This window comes from Cariama cristata, unplaced genomic scaffold (genome assembly GCF_000690535.1).
Source record: "Cariama cristata isolate BGI_N322 unplaced genomic scaffold, ASM69053v1 scaffold39247, whole genome shotgun sequence".
In the NCBI taxonomy this organism is placed as follows: Eukaryota; Metazoa; Chordata; class Aves; order Cariamiformes; family Cariamidae; genus Cariama; species Cariama cristata.
Genome location: NW_009627878.1, coordinates 4,882 through 22,204, shown reverse-complemented (window position 1 = coordinate 22,204; position 17,323 = coordinate 4,882). Strand labels below are relative to the sequence as shown.

Sequence of the window (17,323 nt, the reverse complement as noted above, 5' to 3'; positions counted from 1 at the left end):
AACTGAGAGTTTTGGGGTTTTTTTGAGAGGGAAATTGGAGAGGAGAGCCCTACTGGGTGGCTTGTACTTACTGAAAAAAATTTAGTTGGCTGTCTAGAGGTGTTTTATTGCCTTTGAAGAAATGAAAATGCATTTGACTCTGTTGCAAAAGGCTTTCTTCATTTTTCACTCTTCAGTCTGTTTCTGCAGCTGCTAACTGCTCTGCTCCTGGTGCTGGCATTTACACTGCTGAGCAATAATCTTTAGAGCTTAGAGCTGTAAGCTAAGCTCTAAGCTTAACTTTAAGGCTCTGTTAAACTTGGAAGTGTTTTTTTTATAAATGTCTGCTTGTGACCTGAAAGCATCTTGCAAATAATACTGAGGTTTGCTGCAAGTCTGTGTGGGAAGGTAGGTGTTGTCTTGGCTCTGCGAACACATGATGAGATTTGTCTGCCCCACAAGAGAGTATGAGGTTCTGTTCTGCTAAATGTTTTCTCATTTCTTCATGTCCATCACTCAACAGTGCTTTTAAAAAAAAAACTTTTTTTTTTTTTTTAAAGCTTTCCATCAATGCTTTTGACTATAACTGTCACTTGGATCTGATAAAACTGCTCCGCCAGGAGGGAGAGCTGGTCAAGCTCAGAAGAGCTCGTCAGAAGATGAGTGAACTCTTTCCACTTACTGAAGGTACAGAGCATCTGCTGCTCATGTTGCAGCTGACGCAGCTTAAGCGTCATCCATGTAAAATGCTGTTGTTTCAGTAGTGAAATAATGTGTTTGTACCAGGCTTCAATAACATTGTTCCAGTCCAGAGAAACCTGAAAGAACAAATTTGGGGCTTTTAAAACTCCAAATGCTGCTGGCGTTAATGGTCAGCATTGAGCTTGGCCTCTGGCAGACGCAGGGTAGTGAGCCTGTTGCAGGAATTTGAGTCCTTGCCACTTGTGACTGTCCTGTCCTGACCTGTCCTCCACCAGAGGCTCCTGCAGTAGAGTGGAACTGGTGTGAGGGAGTGTTTGTGTGTGCCCACCTACTCCAGTTTCTGGTCTGTCTGTTAGCTGGGTGAGTCGCTGCCAGGATGTGACCTGCTGTAGCCCAGGGACCGGTGTACGTTTGCTTGTGCTGCCTTTGCTGTACAGCTGGTAACATACAGTTGTGGGATGGCAGCACTGAAACAGCTCCGGTCACTTAGTGAATGTGACTCGGAACCCAGACAAACTCTGCCAAAAGTTAAATTTCACAGTCAAGCAGCAAAAAAAAAACCAACAAAACTATGTTGGTAGAAGTTGTAGGTAGCCCTTGAAGTGGGTGTTTATTTTTTATTCATAACACAGAGGCAGTGTAAATATTGCAGAGATTGCTCTGCCAGTGTACTTTTAGCTTTGGCAAGGGAAGGCTTCCTTCTGTGCATATGGAAACTTGCAGTCTCTAAAGCCATTTACTGTTTGTTGTAAAAGCATGAGGAAAGGTGTACCTCTGGATGCCTCTTTGGTTACTGATACATACTGGTCCTCTGCCCAAGGTACTGATAAATTGCTGCTTGCAACTTCTGCTCTCTTTAAATAGAAGTGTGCTTGTTTAGTACCAATTTGAAAAGGTCTCTACCAAACTTTTATTTTAAATTAATTGTGAGTAGTTCTGGAGGCTGAAATTGCTCTCTCTTCCGCCTTGGCTATCTCCCCATTTTTAAGTCTGTTACTAAAAACTCTCATTAAAATTTAACAAGTGGATTTAACTTGTTCTTTCTGAACATTGGTGATGTAGTCTCAACTTCTTCCTTTCAGAAATTTGGCTGGACTGGCTGAAGGATGAGATAAAAATGGCTTCTGAAAGCTCTGAGCGAGAGAAAGTTTATGAGCTGTTTGAGAGAGCTGTGAAAGACTACATCTGTAAGTGGTTGATATATGCTCTAAAATGTATTGTGTTACATTCAGATTGTGGCTTTCTTTTTCTAGGAAAGTTTCTTCCTTCTGTTACAATGCAGAAATTGGATCAAAGATATTAGTGTGAAGCGATCCTCAGTTTTTCTAAAGCATTGGCGTTAAGACCATTTAAAAGCGATGCTTTAAGTACCACTGCAGTCTTTAAGATCTTCTAAGCGAATGTTGTAAAAAGTTTGAAATACATATTTTGCACTTCTCTAATCTCTAAAAGCAGCAGATATTGTGCTCGCGTAGGGGATGCTTTCTCTGTTACCCATGGTGGGTTCTTTTGCTCCTCCTTTGAGGAAGGTGAATGCTTTTCAAAGGCTCATTTCTGTTCCCGTCTTCTGTGTTGGTTAGCACTGTCTTTGCTGCCACTTCCACTGCGTGACAGCTCTTTCAGAACAGCTTGTAACTGCTCTCTGGGAGACAGCATTCTTGAAACCCTGCGAAGTAGGGAACCTAGCCGTGCTGCCGTACCAGGCTCTGATCATCCTCATTAAAAGTGAGGGAAGTATGTGGTGTCTTGTCTCTCTGTCTGTCAGGAGCTGCCTGCAGCTGTAGGTTAAAACTTTTCACTTAAAGCACTGAGTAAGTGCGTGCTCTTTGGGTGTTTTGGTGAGGTGCTGAGAACATGAAGCCTGAAGAAACAGAGAGGGCTTGGTAACATCGAGGCAAATCCCTTGCAGAAGCTATAGATGAAATGTCACATTACAGCACCCACATTGCAGGCCTCACAGCGTGTTGGTGATCGTTCAGGAAGAAGGAATGGAGTGATGAAGAACTGAGAGGGGGGGTATCATCTGGATCTGCTGGATGGATTGCAGTTGGGATTTGGAAAGACTACTTCTGGAGCCTGAGATCTGCGATCTAACGTGTGTTGGTTGGACAGTCTCTGCTGGGCGTCCCTGAACCGAACTTGCTCAGAGACTGCTATTGGTGGGAGAGGTGCCAGGAAGCTACCGCTGTTCTACCACCTCTTCCTCACCTTCATAGTTATGCTGCTTAAGTAGTTGCTGAACAGGCAAGTATAGGAGTCTGGCAAGAGAAGAAGGACCTACTTTAACCTGAGTTCTGTAGGAGTGCAACAACAGCTTTGTGGTCCCAGCTCTGCACATGTGCTCAAGAGAAGTGAAGTTGCTGTTAGGGGGTCTTGATGTATCTCTGATGTGGCGTGTGTACCAGAGGGGGGTATACAGGAGTCGATCTGTGTTAGTAACAACCACAAGAATGGCTTCTTTCAGCAGAAAACTGTAGCTGCTGGTGCTGAACCAAGAGCATAGAATAAAATGCTTTAAGTTTTCTTTACAACATTGAATGGTAAAGAAAACTGTCATGTGTTGGTCTACTTATATGTGGTGAACAAGGTCTTTGGGAAGCAGAGAGTTGCCTTTTTTTGTTTTTGAGGGGATTAGATCATCTGTTTCTTGTAACTTTGTTTAGGTCCTGAAATTTGGTTGGAATATGCCCAGTATTCAATTGGTGGCATTGGTCAGGAAGGAGGAATTGAGAAAGTTCGCTCAATATTTGAGAGGGCGTTAACTGCAGTTGGACTGCATGTGACGAAAGGAACAGCTTTATGGGAAGCATACCGCGAGTTTGAGAATGCCATACTGGAAACGGCACAGGTAAGGCCAGTCTTCTGGGATCTTGTAAGAAACAAGTTGTGGTGTAGTTTCTGAAGTCATCTTGTGCTGCCCCCTCATCAGTCTCTTCTGAGAAAAGAGGCTGTAATGCCACACAGTTGTTTCTTTTCAGCCATAGAAACTGACCCTTTGGTCTGGGAAAAACATTCTGTGTATTTAGTGGATACAGTAATGGGTTTGTGTTTAAATAAGATCATAAAATCTCATACCCAGAAGCAAAGTTTCACTCTGCTGCTTTAGCTTGAACTGACAAGAATAGCTTTATTAAACAGTGTTCTTGCCAGAGAATATTTTACACATAGTCAATCATGTTTACATTTCTAGACTATTTTCTACTTCGGCTTTTAACTCATTTATCATTTCACACTTTTTATGACTTTTGGACTGTAGTGTATTATCCTTGGAACATACAGTTTGACATCTGTGAAAGATAGCTGTACAAGATGGCCAGAATGTGAATGTTTATTTTATTTTTTATAGTTTACTACATAAGATATGGAAGTTAAAAGATGTCCCTGCCCACAGCAGTGAAGGGTTGGAACTAGGTGATCTTTAAAGGCCCCTTCCAACCCTATTCTATGAAATACTCTAACAAAGGAGTAACAGGAGAACACCCTTTCATTCACAAACAGAAAGCAAGCTGGGAATTTTAAATCGTCTCTGCATGCACCAGGGATTTATTGAAAAACTATTTGGCACCCCAGTGGGTTTGTGAAATGGCATGGTTATGTACTGCTTACTTTTTTTCAGGTTATAATTTCCCTATGCATGTGTCAGCTTTCAGTGAGGAATGCTTTTCACATTCATCCAGCTTCTGAGTCTAGCAGTTTCCAAGTTTTAGCTTTCACAGCAGTGATCTGAAATGCAAGTTGTCTGTGTCTGTTCTTCAAGGATAATGTAGTCATTTGGAGCCTAGATCCCCCCAGCTCATAAACAATACCCCATCATGTTCATCAGCTCAGGCTTGAGGGAACTGATTAAATTTCAATCCTTTTGTTTGTAGCCAGCTCCTGGCAGTGTTCCATCTCCTGAGCAGCAGCAGATGCTCTGCAGCCAGCTTGAGAAGATCCACACGCTGTTCAGGCGCCAGCTGGGGATCCCACTGTTAGGTAGGAGCTGATACACTTGGAGAGATGGCATGGATAAGCTGTGTTACAGTGATCCAGGCATTAGTCACAATTACTCTTTTGGTAGAGCCACACAAACTGCAGCTGTAGTACTTGTGTGTTCTTTAATCAGGGACATTTGCCTGTCTTTAGGGCCTCTTGAATGATGCACAGATCCTTCTTGTTCAGAAATGCTCTTACTCATTGAAACTTGGCTTATCTGTTTCTTCAGTCCATAGTTGGAGGCTATTTAAAGTACAAGTGATGAGCACAAAACATGACCCTTGGGAAGTAGAAATTCAGCTATAATGATCACTACATAAAAACCTTGGTTGGTAGGGCGTAGTACACACTGTCAGCTGGATTGTTAGAACCCTGCTGTATCTAGTTCATACTTCAGACTCCTTGAGTCCCTTTTCTTACTGCTTTGCTTATAGGAGAAAGTTAAGTTTGCATATTGAAAGAATTTGTGTTCTTCTCTTTTCTTTAAAACCTTGGGAAGATCTTGCTGCTATGCTTTTCTAAATCAAAATCAGTAATATAACTTGCCCTGAGGTTATGTTGTAGTGCACTGTATGAGATGAAGTGTCTGAACTCTTTAAGCATGCAGTAGTTTGACAGTTAAGATCGAAAGCATGAATAAAAATATGAATATGTGTTAGAATCAACCATAGGTTGGAATCTTATTATTTAGTCCAGTAAGTGCATTATTGATGGGGTTCCATGTCTGTTTAGATATGGAGGCTTCATATGCTGAATATGAGGAGTGGTCAGAAGATCCGATTCCAGAACCAATAATAAAGAACTACAAAAAAGCTCTACAGCAATTGGAGAAGTGTAAACCATATGAAGAGGCACTGGTAATGCTGTGACTTATGCCTTCCTTTAAAACTAGGAGTTAATTGCTTTGGGGTGACTTTTTTCCCCACAAATCATATTATTTTTCTACTCACAGAGATAAAGCAGCTGAGTATTGTTATGTGACGTTTTCAGCTGTGAGCAGTGTGAGGCAAGAAGCCTCGCAACTGGGTATACTGGGAACTTTGGAATCTATTGACTGTCACATGCATGTGGGTACTCTGGCTGTTTCTTCCAGAATTGACAAGCATGCTGGGCTAAGAGGAATAAAAAGTAGGAATCTGAATGGCTTCAGAACCAGGGTGGTATTCGATGATACATGAAAATCAAAAGCCGTTGACATTTAGAGGCCAAGCTCTTGTGTGAAATTTTGCATGAGACCTACTGTGGGTAACAATTGAACTGTTTGAATCATGCTTTGTTTAGAAGAGTTTAATTTTTTTATGTCCCTGTTTGTTTTATAGCTGGGTGCTGAAACACCAAAGCTAGCAGAATATCAAGCTTACATTGATTTTGAAATGAAAGCAGGTGATCCAGCTCGCATTCAGTTGATCTATGAGAGGGCTTTGGCTGAGAACTGCCTTGTGCCAGATCTTTGGGCTCGCTACAATCAGTATTTGGTAAGGGGGGAAAAAACAAACTGGATGTTTGTGGTTTTATTTTCATGTTTGTTTTTTTTAATTTTAGTGGCTGATAAACAGATGACTGCTAAGTTCTACCTCAGTCCTGTTGCTTAGTCTTTAAATTCTTCAGAAACTGATTTTTTTTTTTTCACCTCGCCTTTGGTTTTTTCCCTGTTTTTCAATGGTGTGTTTGTTGATCAAGTGAACATTTGCTCACTTTTTCCTCTAGCTATGTGTTTCCTCTGTGTGTTGTCTGTTTTTATCTTACCAGCTTGAGACAGCAAGTTGCAGGTGAGCAGCACCTGCCTGAGTAGGCTGTGTGTGTACCCTGTTTCTTGTATCCTTTCCTCCCCTCTTCTTAACATACTAAGACCAGTTGGGAATTTACTCGGTGCCTTGATTTTATCTCATTGGCAGAAAATACCGAACTTGGTTAGAAGCAGACAGTTAGGTATTGCCGACTGAATATGGCACAGAGTTCTCATTTGTGTTGCTCCTGAGCATATCCTTTCTGACTTGAAGGTGTTCCCTGGGTTTTTAGGAGTACAGAATTTAAAATACCCGTCTTGTCTTAGCTTTTCAAGTATAAAGTGAAAGTATTTTTTTGTAGGTGTTCTTTTCTTATAAGTTGGTATTTGTCTTGGGTGGTCTCTCTGGCTAACAGGAACTTAAAACTTTTTTGTCTGATTATTTCAGGACCGGCAGCTGAAAGTGAAAGAATTGGTCTTGTCTGCTCATGACCGCGCTGTTAGGAACTGTCCCTGGACGGTTGGGCTGTGGATTAGATATCTTTTGGCGATGGAGAGGCATAGAGTTGATCATGGCACTATTTCTGGTAAAGAAAGACCATCTCAGCAAAACTTCTTTACAGTACAGAACTGCTTTCTGCACTCTGAATAATGTATTACAAATGATGACCTGTAGGGTTTGTTTTCCTTCTACTGCAACAGTCATAAAGCTGATGAAATGTACAGTAACCTGCTTCTAGGGCGAAGCTGCTTTTGTTGAACAGCTTCAATTTTGAGCAAGCAATGCACAAATTTGTGTGAACCTTACTGAATTAAACTGGCTTTTAAATTCACTTCCTAAACCAATTTACCATACATAGGATTTCTTGTATTTTCCTGTCTTCCTAGAAATGTAAGGTGTATATACTTCTTTGTTCTATATGCTGTAGCTTGCTAATTTTGTCAGTCTCTGAAAAGTAAATATGTTTGTGTGGGTTTTTTCCCCGTTTTCTTTCAGAAATGTTTGAGAAAGCTCTGAACGCAGGTTTTATTCAGGCAACGGACTATGTAGAAATCTGGCAGGCGTATCTTGATTACCTGAGAAGAAGAGTGGATTTTACACAAGGTATATATGATATGTGTGTGAATAAATATTCAAATTGTTTTCTGTGTACCTCTCGAACGGTGGTATAACTTATTGAAAATTTAATGGTAGTTTCATATCTTTCTCAAAAATTACTTTCTGGCCAGTTAGTGTCTATAAAATATTTGAACTTAGTTGGTTTAAAGCAGCTCCTTGCTGACTGAATAGATTTTGCTGTTGCAAAAATGCCCTGCCTTTATATTTTAGGTACTTGATGGGTTTTGTTTGGTTTTTTTTTTATTATGCATGTAGTGAGCTTTTCTGAAGTAATCAACTTTGGCTTCCCCCCCCGACCCCAATAAAACCATTGTTGATGTTAGGGAAGAGGTCTTAGTGGATGGGGAGATGAAAATTAAATTATTATTTTAAGGCAATTCTTTCTTTTTTGTAAAGACTCGAGTAAAGAACTAGAAGAGCTACGGTCTGCATTTGCACGTGCTGTGGAGTATCTGAAACAAGAAGTAGAAGAGCGTAAGTTAAATGATCCAATATATTGTTTTCTCTTCTTCGAAGTAATTTTTATAAGACGAGTTCTCCACAAAAGATTTGAGTTGAAGACAAGTGTCTCAAACATTTAAGAACGCTACAGATAAACATTTCATCTACAATGTAGAACTTGTTTAATAAACACTTTCTTCTCAAGAGCCATTCACAAACAGTACTTATTTTTATTCCCAGGATTCAGTGAAAGTGGAGATCCGTCCTGCACCATCATGCAGAACTGGGCAAGAGTTGAGGTGATGTTTCTGTCTGCTGTATTTAAATTATTAGACTGGAGGAAATTGATCGTTTTAACATTCCAACCTCAGAATGCAATCCTCTTGTACTTTGGCATTTTGTCTGGGTAACTTCAATGAGTAAATCTTTCTTCTTCCACTCCTATGTCTGAACTGGTCAAGCACATGGCGTAGCTTCAGGCTTGACATCGCAGGAAAGAAACTGCGTTCTCTTTGAGCAAGTTGTCAGGACTGTTAGCGTGTTTATACTGCTGTGAGTGCGGTGTGGTACATAAGGGCGTGAGTACTTAGCAGGTTAGCCACAGTGGCTTGGAACTGAACGTTAAGTCTGTAAAACTGCCTTGAATCCTGCCTAATTTAGTGCTGCCTACACTAACTAGTTTTGAACTAGTACAGGTATCAATATGCTGGCGCAGTCACTGTCTGTGAGTGAATGTTTTATTCTCCTTCCTTTTCCTGAGGCTCATATCAGTCAGGACAAATTGTGTTACTTTTGTGCTCTAATTTCTCTGGGCATAAGGCATGGGATGGATTGCCAAAGTTTCGGGCATTGTAATCCTCCTGAGCAATGTGGACCTGAATCTGAATTAATTACTTTCACTTTCTGTCCACTTAGTGGAGGGAAAAAGTAGGTACATCCAGGTGTGATTCAGCTCATGCTAAAGCTGTTCTAAGAAGTCAGCTATCTAGCCTAATCATGTACCACTACAGTTAGATCAGGTGACTCTTGCTTGAGTGTCTTAATCCATTTCCCCTCTTCCCTGGCTCCCTTTCCAAAGCACTTCTCTTAGACCGAGAACTGGTTTTGTGCTTAAATGCCCTATTAGAATCATAGAATCGTTATGGTTGCAAGAGACGTCAAAGATCATCAAGTCCAACCATATACCCAGTGCCACCATGCCCACTAAACCCACTAAACCATGTCTTGAAGTGCCACATCTAAACATTTTTTGAACACCTCTAGGGATGGTGAGTCCACCACCTCCCTGGGGAGCCTACTCCAAGGCCTAACGACTCTAACAGTGAAGAAGTTCTTTCTAATGTCCAGCCTGAACCTCCCCTGGCGCAACTTGAGACCGTTTCCTCTTACCCTGTCGCTAGTTACCAGGGAGAAGAGACCGACCTCCATCTTGCTACAACCTTCTTTCAGGTCGTTGTAGAGAGCGATCAGGTCTCCCCTCAGCCTCATCTTCTCCAGACTAAACACCCCCAGCTCCCTCAGCTGCTCCTTGTAAGGCTTGAGCTCCAGGCCCTTCACCAGCTTTGTTGCTCTTCGTAGGTTCAAAAGGAAAAATTCAGAAGCAACTAAGTTTTTTTTTAGAATGACCAAAATGAAATGTATGTGGGAGCCAGAAACCCAAGACTGATGTAACAGGTGGGCAGGGAAGCATTATTCAGTAGTAGGATTGCCTTAGGTGTTCACTTTGATCGCTCTAAGGAGCAGGTGTGTTGTCCTGTGTGTGTCATCTGTGGTGTTTTCTTGTTTGAGGAGGGAGGAGGCAGGGGGGTAACGGTGTTGAACAAATAATGCTAAATTATATCGAGTACTTTGGGTGCTATGTTTCAGGCCCGCTTATGTAACAACATGCAGAAAGCCAGAGAACTCTGGGACAATATTATGACTAAAGGAAATGCCAAATATGCTAACATGTGGCTGGAGTATTATAACCTAGAAAGGTAAGAGCTTGGCTGGTTGGAAGAGTTAATTAACTTTTTAGTTTCCTCATCTGTGTGAGACAAGACTTAGATGCTTAGTATGGGTATACTTCGTATGGGTTTATAATATGCTTTTTGAGTTTTTTACAGTATATTTTAGAAGTAATACAGCAACGATGTGTAACACGAGTTTGCTGGGGAAGGAAGGAAAACCTTTGCATAGAATGTAGTGAACTGTCCTGCCTTGTAATCTTGACATGGAGGATTGTCTCCTTACGGATGTGGTTTCCCTACTGCAGAGCTCACGGTGATACTCAGCACTGCAGGAAGGCCTTGCATCGAGCTGTGCAGTGCACCAGTGACTATCCAGAGCATGTCTGCGAGGTGCTGCTCACGCTGGAGAGAATAGAAGGTATCTGACTGCATGTTGTCTTGTTTTACCCAGTCTAGTTAGTGTACAATGATACAGAGTGAATTTTGATCTGGTGTTTTGTGTTCTGGTGAAGGCTTCTTTTCTTTTCACTACTGTAGTATTCTTTTCTGGCCTGACTTGAAGCCTGGTGAAATTACTGGGTTTTTCCATGCCTTTTTGGAGTGTCGTATTATAAATTAGATGCTTCTGCTCTACTTGGGTTTTGTTTTCTTTTTCTTTGAAGGCTACTCATTATATTTAGAATTGTCATGTGTAATGGTTAATATTAAGAGCAAGTTCCATGAACTCATTGGCTCTTATTTTTCCAGAATTGTATTTCTGGAAAGCTAAATACAAGACTCTTTCTTTTATCCTTTAGGAACGTTGGAAGATTGGGATGCAGCTGTTCAAAAAACCGAAAACAGATTAGCTCGAGTTAATGAACAAAGAGCAAAGGTCAGAACTTTCTGTGAACTACCTAAGCAGTTTATAGGAAATACCTGTATTAAGATCATGTTTGTCTGAATGTCAGATTTCTAATACTGGTTCACACAGATAAGCCTGAATTGTCTTAAAGCCTCAGAACTATTGATTTTTAGTTTAAAACAATGTTTAACCCCTTCTGATGCTTTTGATCTTTCACCTTTTGACCCTTGGATGGATACAGGAGTAACATGCACTCCAGGAAAGCTATAAGAGCAAAAGATTGAGATGTGCTTTAAATGATGATCTCGTGTTTAATGGAGCTTAGGAGAAAACCCTCTAGGTCAGTGCTTTAGAAAATGCTCTGCAATCTGCAGTCACTAGAAAACCCCATCTTCCATATTTGTAGGCTGCTGAGAAAGAAGCTGCTCTGGCAAAGCAGGAGGAGGAGAAGGCTGAACAACGAAAGCAGGCTCGGGCAGAAAAGAAAGCTTCCAAAAAGGCTAAAAAGAATAGGATTGGAGACAAGCGCAAAGCAGATGATGATGATGAGGGTGAATGGGGACAAGATGAAGAAGGTAAAAAAAAAAAATAAAAAAAAAAAAAGAATTTAAAACTTCAGACCTCTGGCAATAGGGTTATCAATTGCCGCCCTTCAGTTAGAGGCAGATGAGGAAGTGCCACCACTGGTGTCTTCAGAGCTGCTGTCTTTTCAAGGTCTCATTCTCCTAGGAGGTCTTCATCGTGGTAATGAAATGAAAGCAAGGCTAAATGGTTTGTGGTCAACAGAAATGTATGTTTATAAGAACTTCTAGAGGGTGTTTTTTAGGTTTTTCTTATTTTGGAGGAATATTGTGATTTGTTTGTTTTTTAAAAATTCATTTCCTGACTCACCAAATGATGCTGAGGCATGTGTCTAAATTGTGTTATTCAGTATTGTAGCAGTCTCTTGGAACGTGGTAACAGAAGATTTTAATAGATTGCTGGCCCTGGGCGTTTTGGGAGCTTTTAGACCTTTGTTTCTTTATTTAAAAAAAACCCAAACCATTAGGCAAAGAAAGAACATGAATCAGTAGCTGTAACTGACAGAAAAAAGGAACAAATATTCCTATTGCTTCTGTTTAAAGCCTTGCTGTCTTGGTCAAATAATCTGTCGTAACTCATTATTAAAAACTTGAGGGAGGTTTTTATTTTGTGTCTTTAAGACCTGTCATTGTGTGTTTGTTTTCACATGCCATTTCCAAACTCCATAGTGGTAATGGAGGACAGTTTAGTTTCAGTGGTGACTGAAATGGTGAAATTTTTTTCTAGTAAGGCTTTCAATTTCATTGATCAGCAGAGCAGCCCAGCAAGAGACACAAAGGAGATGGTGATGGTGTACTTTTTGAAGAAGACATGGAGGTAGAAACTGGACTGTTTGGAAGAAGTGGACCTGAAAAGCCAGATCGCCCAGTGAACCAGAAGGAAAAGGCATCTACCAGTCGAAAAGACGTCCCCAAAGTTTTACACGACAGCAGTAAAGATAATGTTACTGTCTTTGTTAGCAACCTTTCCTACAACATGGCAGATCCTGAGGTGAAACTGAAAGAGCTCTTTGAGAGCTGTGGGGAGGTAGCAGAAATCCGTCCAGTATTCAGCAACAAAGGGACTTTCCGAGGCTACTGCTATGTAGAATTCAAGGAAGAAAAATCTGCTCTCCAAGCTCTTGGCTTGGATCGTAAAGTTGTGGAGGGAAGACCAATGTTTGTTTCTCCATGTGTTGACAAGAACAAGAATCCAGACTTTAAGGTAAACTTTTGTTCTTTCAAGTAATAGGTTGAACAGTGGGACTACATAGGAGAGAGCTAGCAGATTATGGTGCTTCCAGAGTGCTTGCATTTAGTGAATTCATATTGTGCCAGTTTAGAATGGTAATGTTATGTCTCAGCAGTTAAACTGTTTTCTGGGAGCTCTTGCATCTTATGTTACTTTGCCATAAACCAGGATTGACATTACTGAAGATTTGCAGGCATCTGCTAATGATGTGGTGTACCCAGATTCTTACTTGAGTATCTCAGTCTGTGAAGTACGTTTTTTTGGTTGAGTCTATAGAGCTGTCGGGGTTTATTACAGAACCCACTCGTTCTTGTTAATGGTCTGTACTAGAGATCTGTTGTATAATCAGTGGTTTTCTGCATTATGGAGTTATTGCACAGAAGAACTTAATGTTCAGATAGTGACAACTGAGCAAGAAGACATGATCGATGGCTGTCCTCGTTGTGAAGGAGACATAGATGTTTAGAAGCATTTACTCGCAAGTCCTTAGTGTATGCCTGTGTTTATATGCAAATATCTTTCAAGATCCTACTTATGGCTTTCATGTAGTTTTGGATCACATAAATATGAAGTACTCTGATAACCTTTTTGGGGTGTAATAGATTGAAATCCTTTGAGTCTCTGACTGGTCTGCAAACTAACAGCCTTTCTGTTTCTTCAGGTGTTCAGATACAGCACTACGCTGGAGAAACATAAACTGTTTATATCTGGTTTGCCATTTTCCTGCACTAAGGAAGAGCTGGAAGATGTATGTAAAGCACATGGGAATGTGAAAGACATTCGGCTGGTCACCAACCGAGCTGGAAAACCCAAGGTAAGTGTCCTTAATGCACTCTTAATTTCAAGAAATCCTTCAAAAAAAAGCTCTTCCTGAAGTTTGGATACCGAAAGTAGGTTTTATATTTCAAAAGTTGCCAGCCTGGTTTCGGGTTAAAACTTTTGTAGAAATGCTTGGATTTATACAGCCCAGTGTGCCTTTGTGCCAACAAATAAGAAGTAGGAGGGGAAGAGGAATTCTTCCAAAATATTTCTTAAATTGTACAAGAATGTGTGATATAAATGGGATGGAGGGGAAGACATTTACAGCACTTTCGGTATAGTAAAAATAGGCATTAGTAAGTGTGCAAAGAATACTTGTTTTTAAAGTAACTGACCAGATAGAGTTCACCTGGTATAACAGATTCCCCTCTTCCCTTTCTTCAGTTTCTTAAGGCTATTGTTCGTAACACCTGCCGCAATAATAGATTTGCCAGTGAGAAATAAGCCACCTCTCTCTGACAGGGCTCCTTATTTCCATCCTGGAATAAATGACTCCTTGTTAGAGAGAGAGACTCTAAACCAGCTGGTGCTCTGCCAGAATTCTACCTGACACCTCAGCCATGCCTGTGTGTTGGGCACTTCTAACAGGTGCCATCCTGGTGATGATGTGCATGTATTTTTAAAATGTATTTTCTAGCTCCCGGCTAGAAACCCAAGTACAGTTCTTGTTGCACGCATACCTTATTATGAGCACTCTCGTGTGTACCCTAAGTCTTGCAGTCCACGTTCTGAGCTTAGTTTGAGCTGGGATTCTGTCTAAACCACAAATAAATGTACTTTGAATGTTATATAAAATCTGATGTATTTCCTGTGAAACTGAATAATCCAAGAATACAGCTTAAGGATTTGAATGTCATTTAAAAGAATAACAATAACAGAAGTGAGAGGTGATGCCTCCCAGCTAGTGTACTCGCTGTAGGTGCCAGCCGTAGCAGATGCTGGGGGGCGTCCTTTTGTCCATTTGCTGGAAACAAGATCCCGTTACTGAAGGAGCAGCAGTTAGCAGCTGGTTACTGGTGTGCTTAGCAGCTGGTACTGCGGGAAGTCAATGCAGGTCCATTTCCTGCAAAGAACACTTTTTGTCACCAGTTGCTGTTCTCCAGGCAGCAATACCGGTCTCTTGAGAGATGGTGCCAGTCGGTCCTGTTAAAAAAAACCCTGCTTAAGATGGGTTTTACTGCTTTTGAAACCAAGGTGGCCACAATGGCCCTGTGTTGGCAGAGTGGATTCCTTAGGTATGAGTTGTAGCCTAGTGAAGTATTGCAGGAGAGTTTGTGTGGCTCTTTCTATTCTAGCTCTGTAGATTGATTTATCTTTTCTCCCACTGTGAATCCAAATCTGTCCAATACTAGATTCAGCCTGGATATATGTATAATATACATTTAGAAGTGAAGACTTGCCAGTGAGGCAGTACTTCATGATATTTGCTTTAATGGGATCTTGGTTTTCTTTTTTTTTTTTTTTTAATACCTCTTCCACAAATTAGGGCATCAGGAATAAGAGTCAAACAATGCAGGTAGATAAGAATTATTTTAGCTAAAGAATACTGGGACTCTGAGCCATGTTTAGGTCTGCTTTCTGTACTGATTTTCTTAGCAGTTGGCCAAATTATTCACAAAAGCTGTCATGCAGAGAAAGAAGCACTAAAACTAATGTAGGTTACTTGTTTTCCTTATTTAGGGCCTGGCCTATGTAGAATATGAAAATGAAGCTCAGGCCTCACAGGCTGTGCTGAAGATGGATGGCCTGACAGTTAAGGAACACGTCATCAAGGTGGCGATCAGTAACCCACCTCTCCGAAAGCTGCCAGACAAGCCTGAGGCAGGCAGAGCCTCGCAGTTTGCAGTACCACGACAGGTTTATGGAGCGTAAGTATCGGTGAGGGAGACTGCTTGGCAATGCTTAAAAAGAAAGCACTGGGTTTCTTTATATGCTACAATGTAGGAATCTTCTCTGGAATATGAGAGAATGTTTCTAAGGTGCCGAACCATAAAGATTTGGGTTGCTGGATTGCTGAGGAAAAGCAGATTTTTCTTCTTGATGTTACCAACAGAAACAGGTCTGTAGTGACTGAGAGTATGTGGCCCTGGATGCCCTGTTGGATCTGATGTTAGCGCCTGAGCACTAGTAACTTCCCTGTCCTCTCCTGGGGAATTAGCCATTGTTCACAGTGAGCATTAAGGTTGCTCTTTCATCTTTGAGTGCTCCTGCTGCTTAGCATTGCGTTGGCGTTGTATTGTACGTGCTCTGTAGATAAACATTGAGCTTCAGTTTCTGGGGACTGTTGGGCAGTTGTTTTCTGCCAGGACTTAGGTATACTGTTTCAAAGAGCACCTATTGAAAGCTTTGCACTAATTTCTGAAACGGATGACAGGAATAACATTTAAATGAGCGTTCCTCGTAGCGAACAAAGTCCTTTTTGTTTCCCCAAGCTAAAACAGTATGTTCAAAGAGCAGTGGGATATCTTTAAATGTCACTTTTTGTTCTCCAGGCGAGGGAAAGGAAGGACGCAGCTTTCAATGATGCCTCGTGCATTACAGCGCCAGAGTAATCCTGTGGCTAAGGCTGAGAATGGGATGGTCCAGAACTCACCAGCAACTTCATCCGAACCCCCCGAGGAGCCTAAAAAGATGTCCAATGCTGATTTTGCCAAGATGCTACTGAAAAAGTGAGCAAAAAGTCTGCAATCAGCAGGTCTGGTAAAATGTGAAATGCCTTTATGGAAGCCATGTTGTGTCCTTATGCTAGCAAGGAGAGAACGCCAGTCACAATCATGTGTAAATACCGTTCTGGACTACTGCATTCATCGAGATCAGTGTAGGATGGTACAAATCCAGGTTTTTTTCCTCTGTTTCTAAGAGCAAAGAGTCATATTATGTTCTGGTAAAATGGCGTTATATGATTCCTCATATTGAGGGTAACGAGGCGGGAAGTACTTCCTGTACAGGTTGGATGCCACATCAAGTTTTAAGAATACTTTACAAATATTTCTCTTTCATTAATGAATGAGATGCAACGTGAAAGCCTAGCGATAACCTTGTCAAGCTCCACTGGTCAGTTCAGATTGTGATTGCAGTCATTCTCTCTGACAACAAACCCATTTTACACCCAAACACACACAGACACGCAGGGACATTCATCTCCTTCCATTCAGAGTTAAATGGCAGATGCTAGTAACTTCACCACAATGGCCTATTTTAGTATTGGGAGAGTTTCTATACATATGTGTGTATATGTATATACACAAATATACATATATATGTATTCAGTTAATGTTCTGTTCAAGTTGACACGTTTTTTATATTGTGCGTTTGTAAAAGACATTCAAATTATTATTTTTAAATGTCATGAGATAATACTTAGATCTGGTAATTTTTGTTTCCCATAAAAGCTGTACATGCTGTTGCAGAGGACCATTTTTTTGGTTGTTTTTGCTAGCTAGCTCTTACGTCTTTTTGCAGGTGGTTTCTGTATGGTTTTGTACAAATGTGAAGTGCAAGCTGATGTTTCTTGGTTTATTAAACTCAAATTCTCAAAGGTTTTCTATAAATACTGTTGCTTTTGTTTAAATGTGGGTGTTGGAATTGCACTTATCCTATGGCAGCTGGGTAATACTGATGTACTGCACTTTCCAGGTGCACCGAGATACACAGTGTCACTTAAACACCTTTAAGTAGCTCATTCCATCTAGTATGAATATCCTGGAACCACTTCAGTAATCACCTCAGATTTTTTAAAATAATATGGTACGTGATCTGGAATAGAAATATTACTGCTTGTCAACTCACACTGCTGCTGACTCTGGAAGCCAACACAGGCAGGGGTTGAAGGGGGGGGGCACCCCAGTACCAAGTTCACTTGTACGACACAAGCACTGCTGCAAATAAACCCTATTTTCAGTGCTTACGTTCTGTGCTGGTTTGACTTGGCTTTACTTTGAAGTGATGAGTCTGCT

General features: G+C 41.0%; 1 protein-coding gene across 1 annotated transcript; it reads left to right on the top strand.

The window, feature by feature from the left end:
- Positions 1-539: 539 nt before the first annotated feature.
- On the top strand, positions 540-16,989 carry SART3 (squamous cell carcinoma antigen recognized by T cells 3; the record flags this gene model as incomplete). The annotated part of the gene is made up of 18 exons (XM_009704576.1): positions 540-666; positions 1,764-1,868; positions 3,345-3,529; positions 4,551-4,656; positions 5,389-5,513; positions 5,976-6,131; positions 6,831-6,969; positions 7,380-7,487; positions 7,899-7,976; positions 8,184-8,242; positions 9,810-9,919; positions 10,198-10,310; positions 10,690-10,766; positions 11,143-11,311; positions 12,070-12,521; positions 13,210-13,362; positions 15,048-15,235; positions 15,860-16,989. Coding segments are annotated over 18 exons (2,631 nt in total), but the record flags the coding sequence as incomplete, so codon positions are not given.
- Between the last annotated feature and the right edge of the window lie 334 nt (positions 16,990-17,323).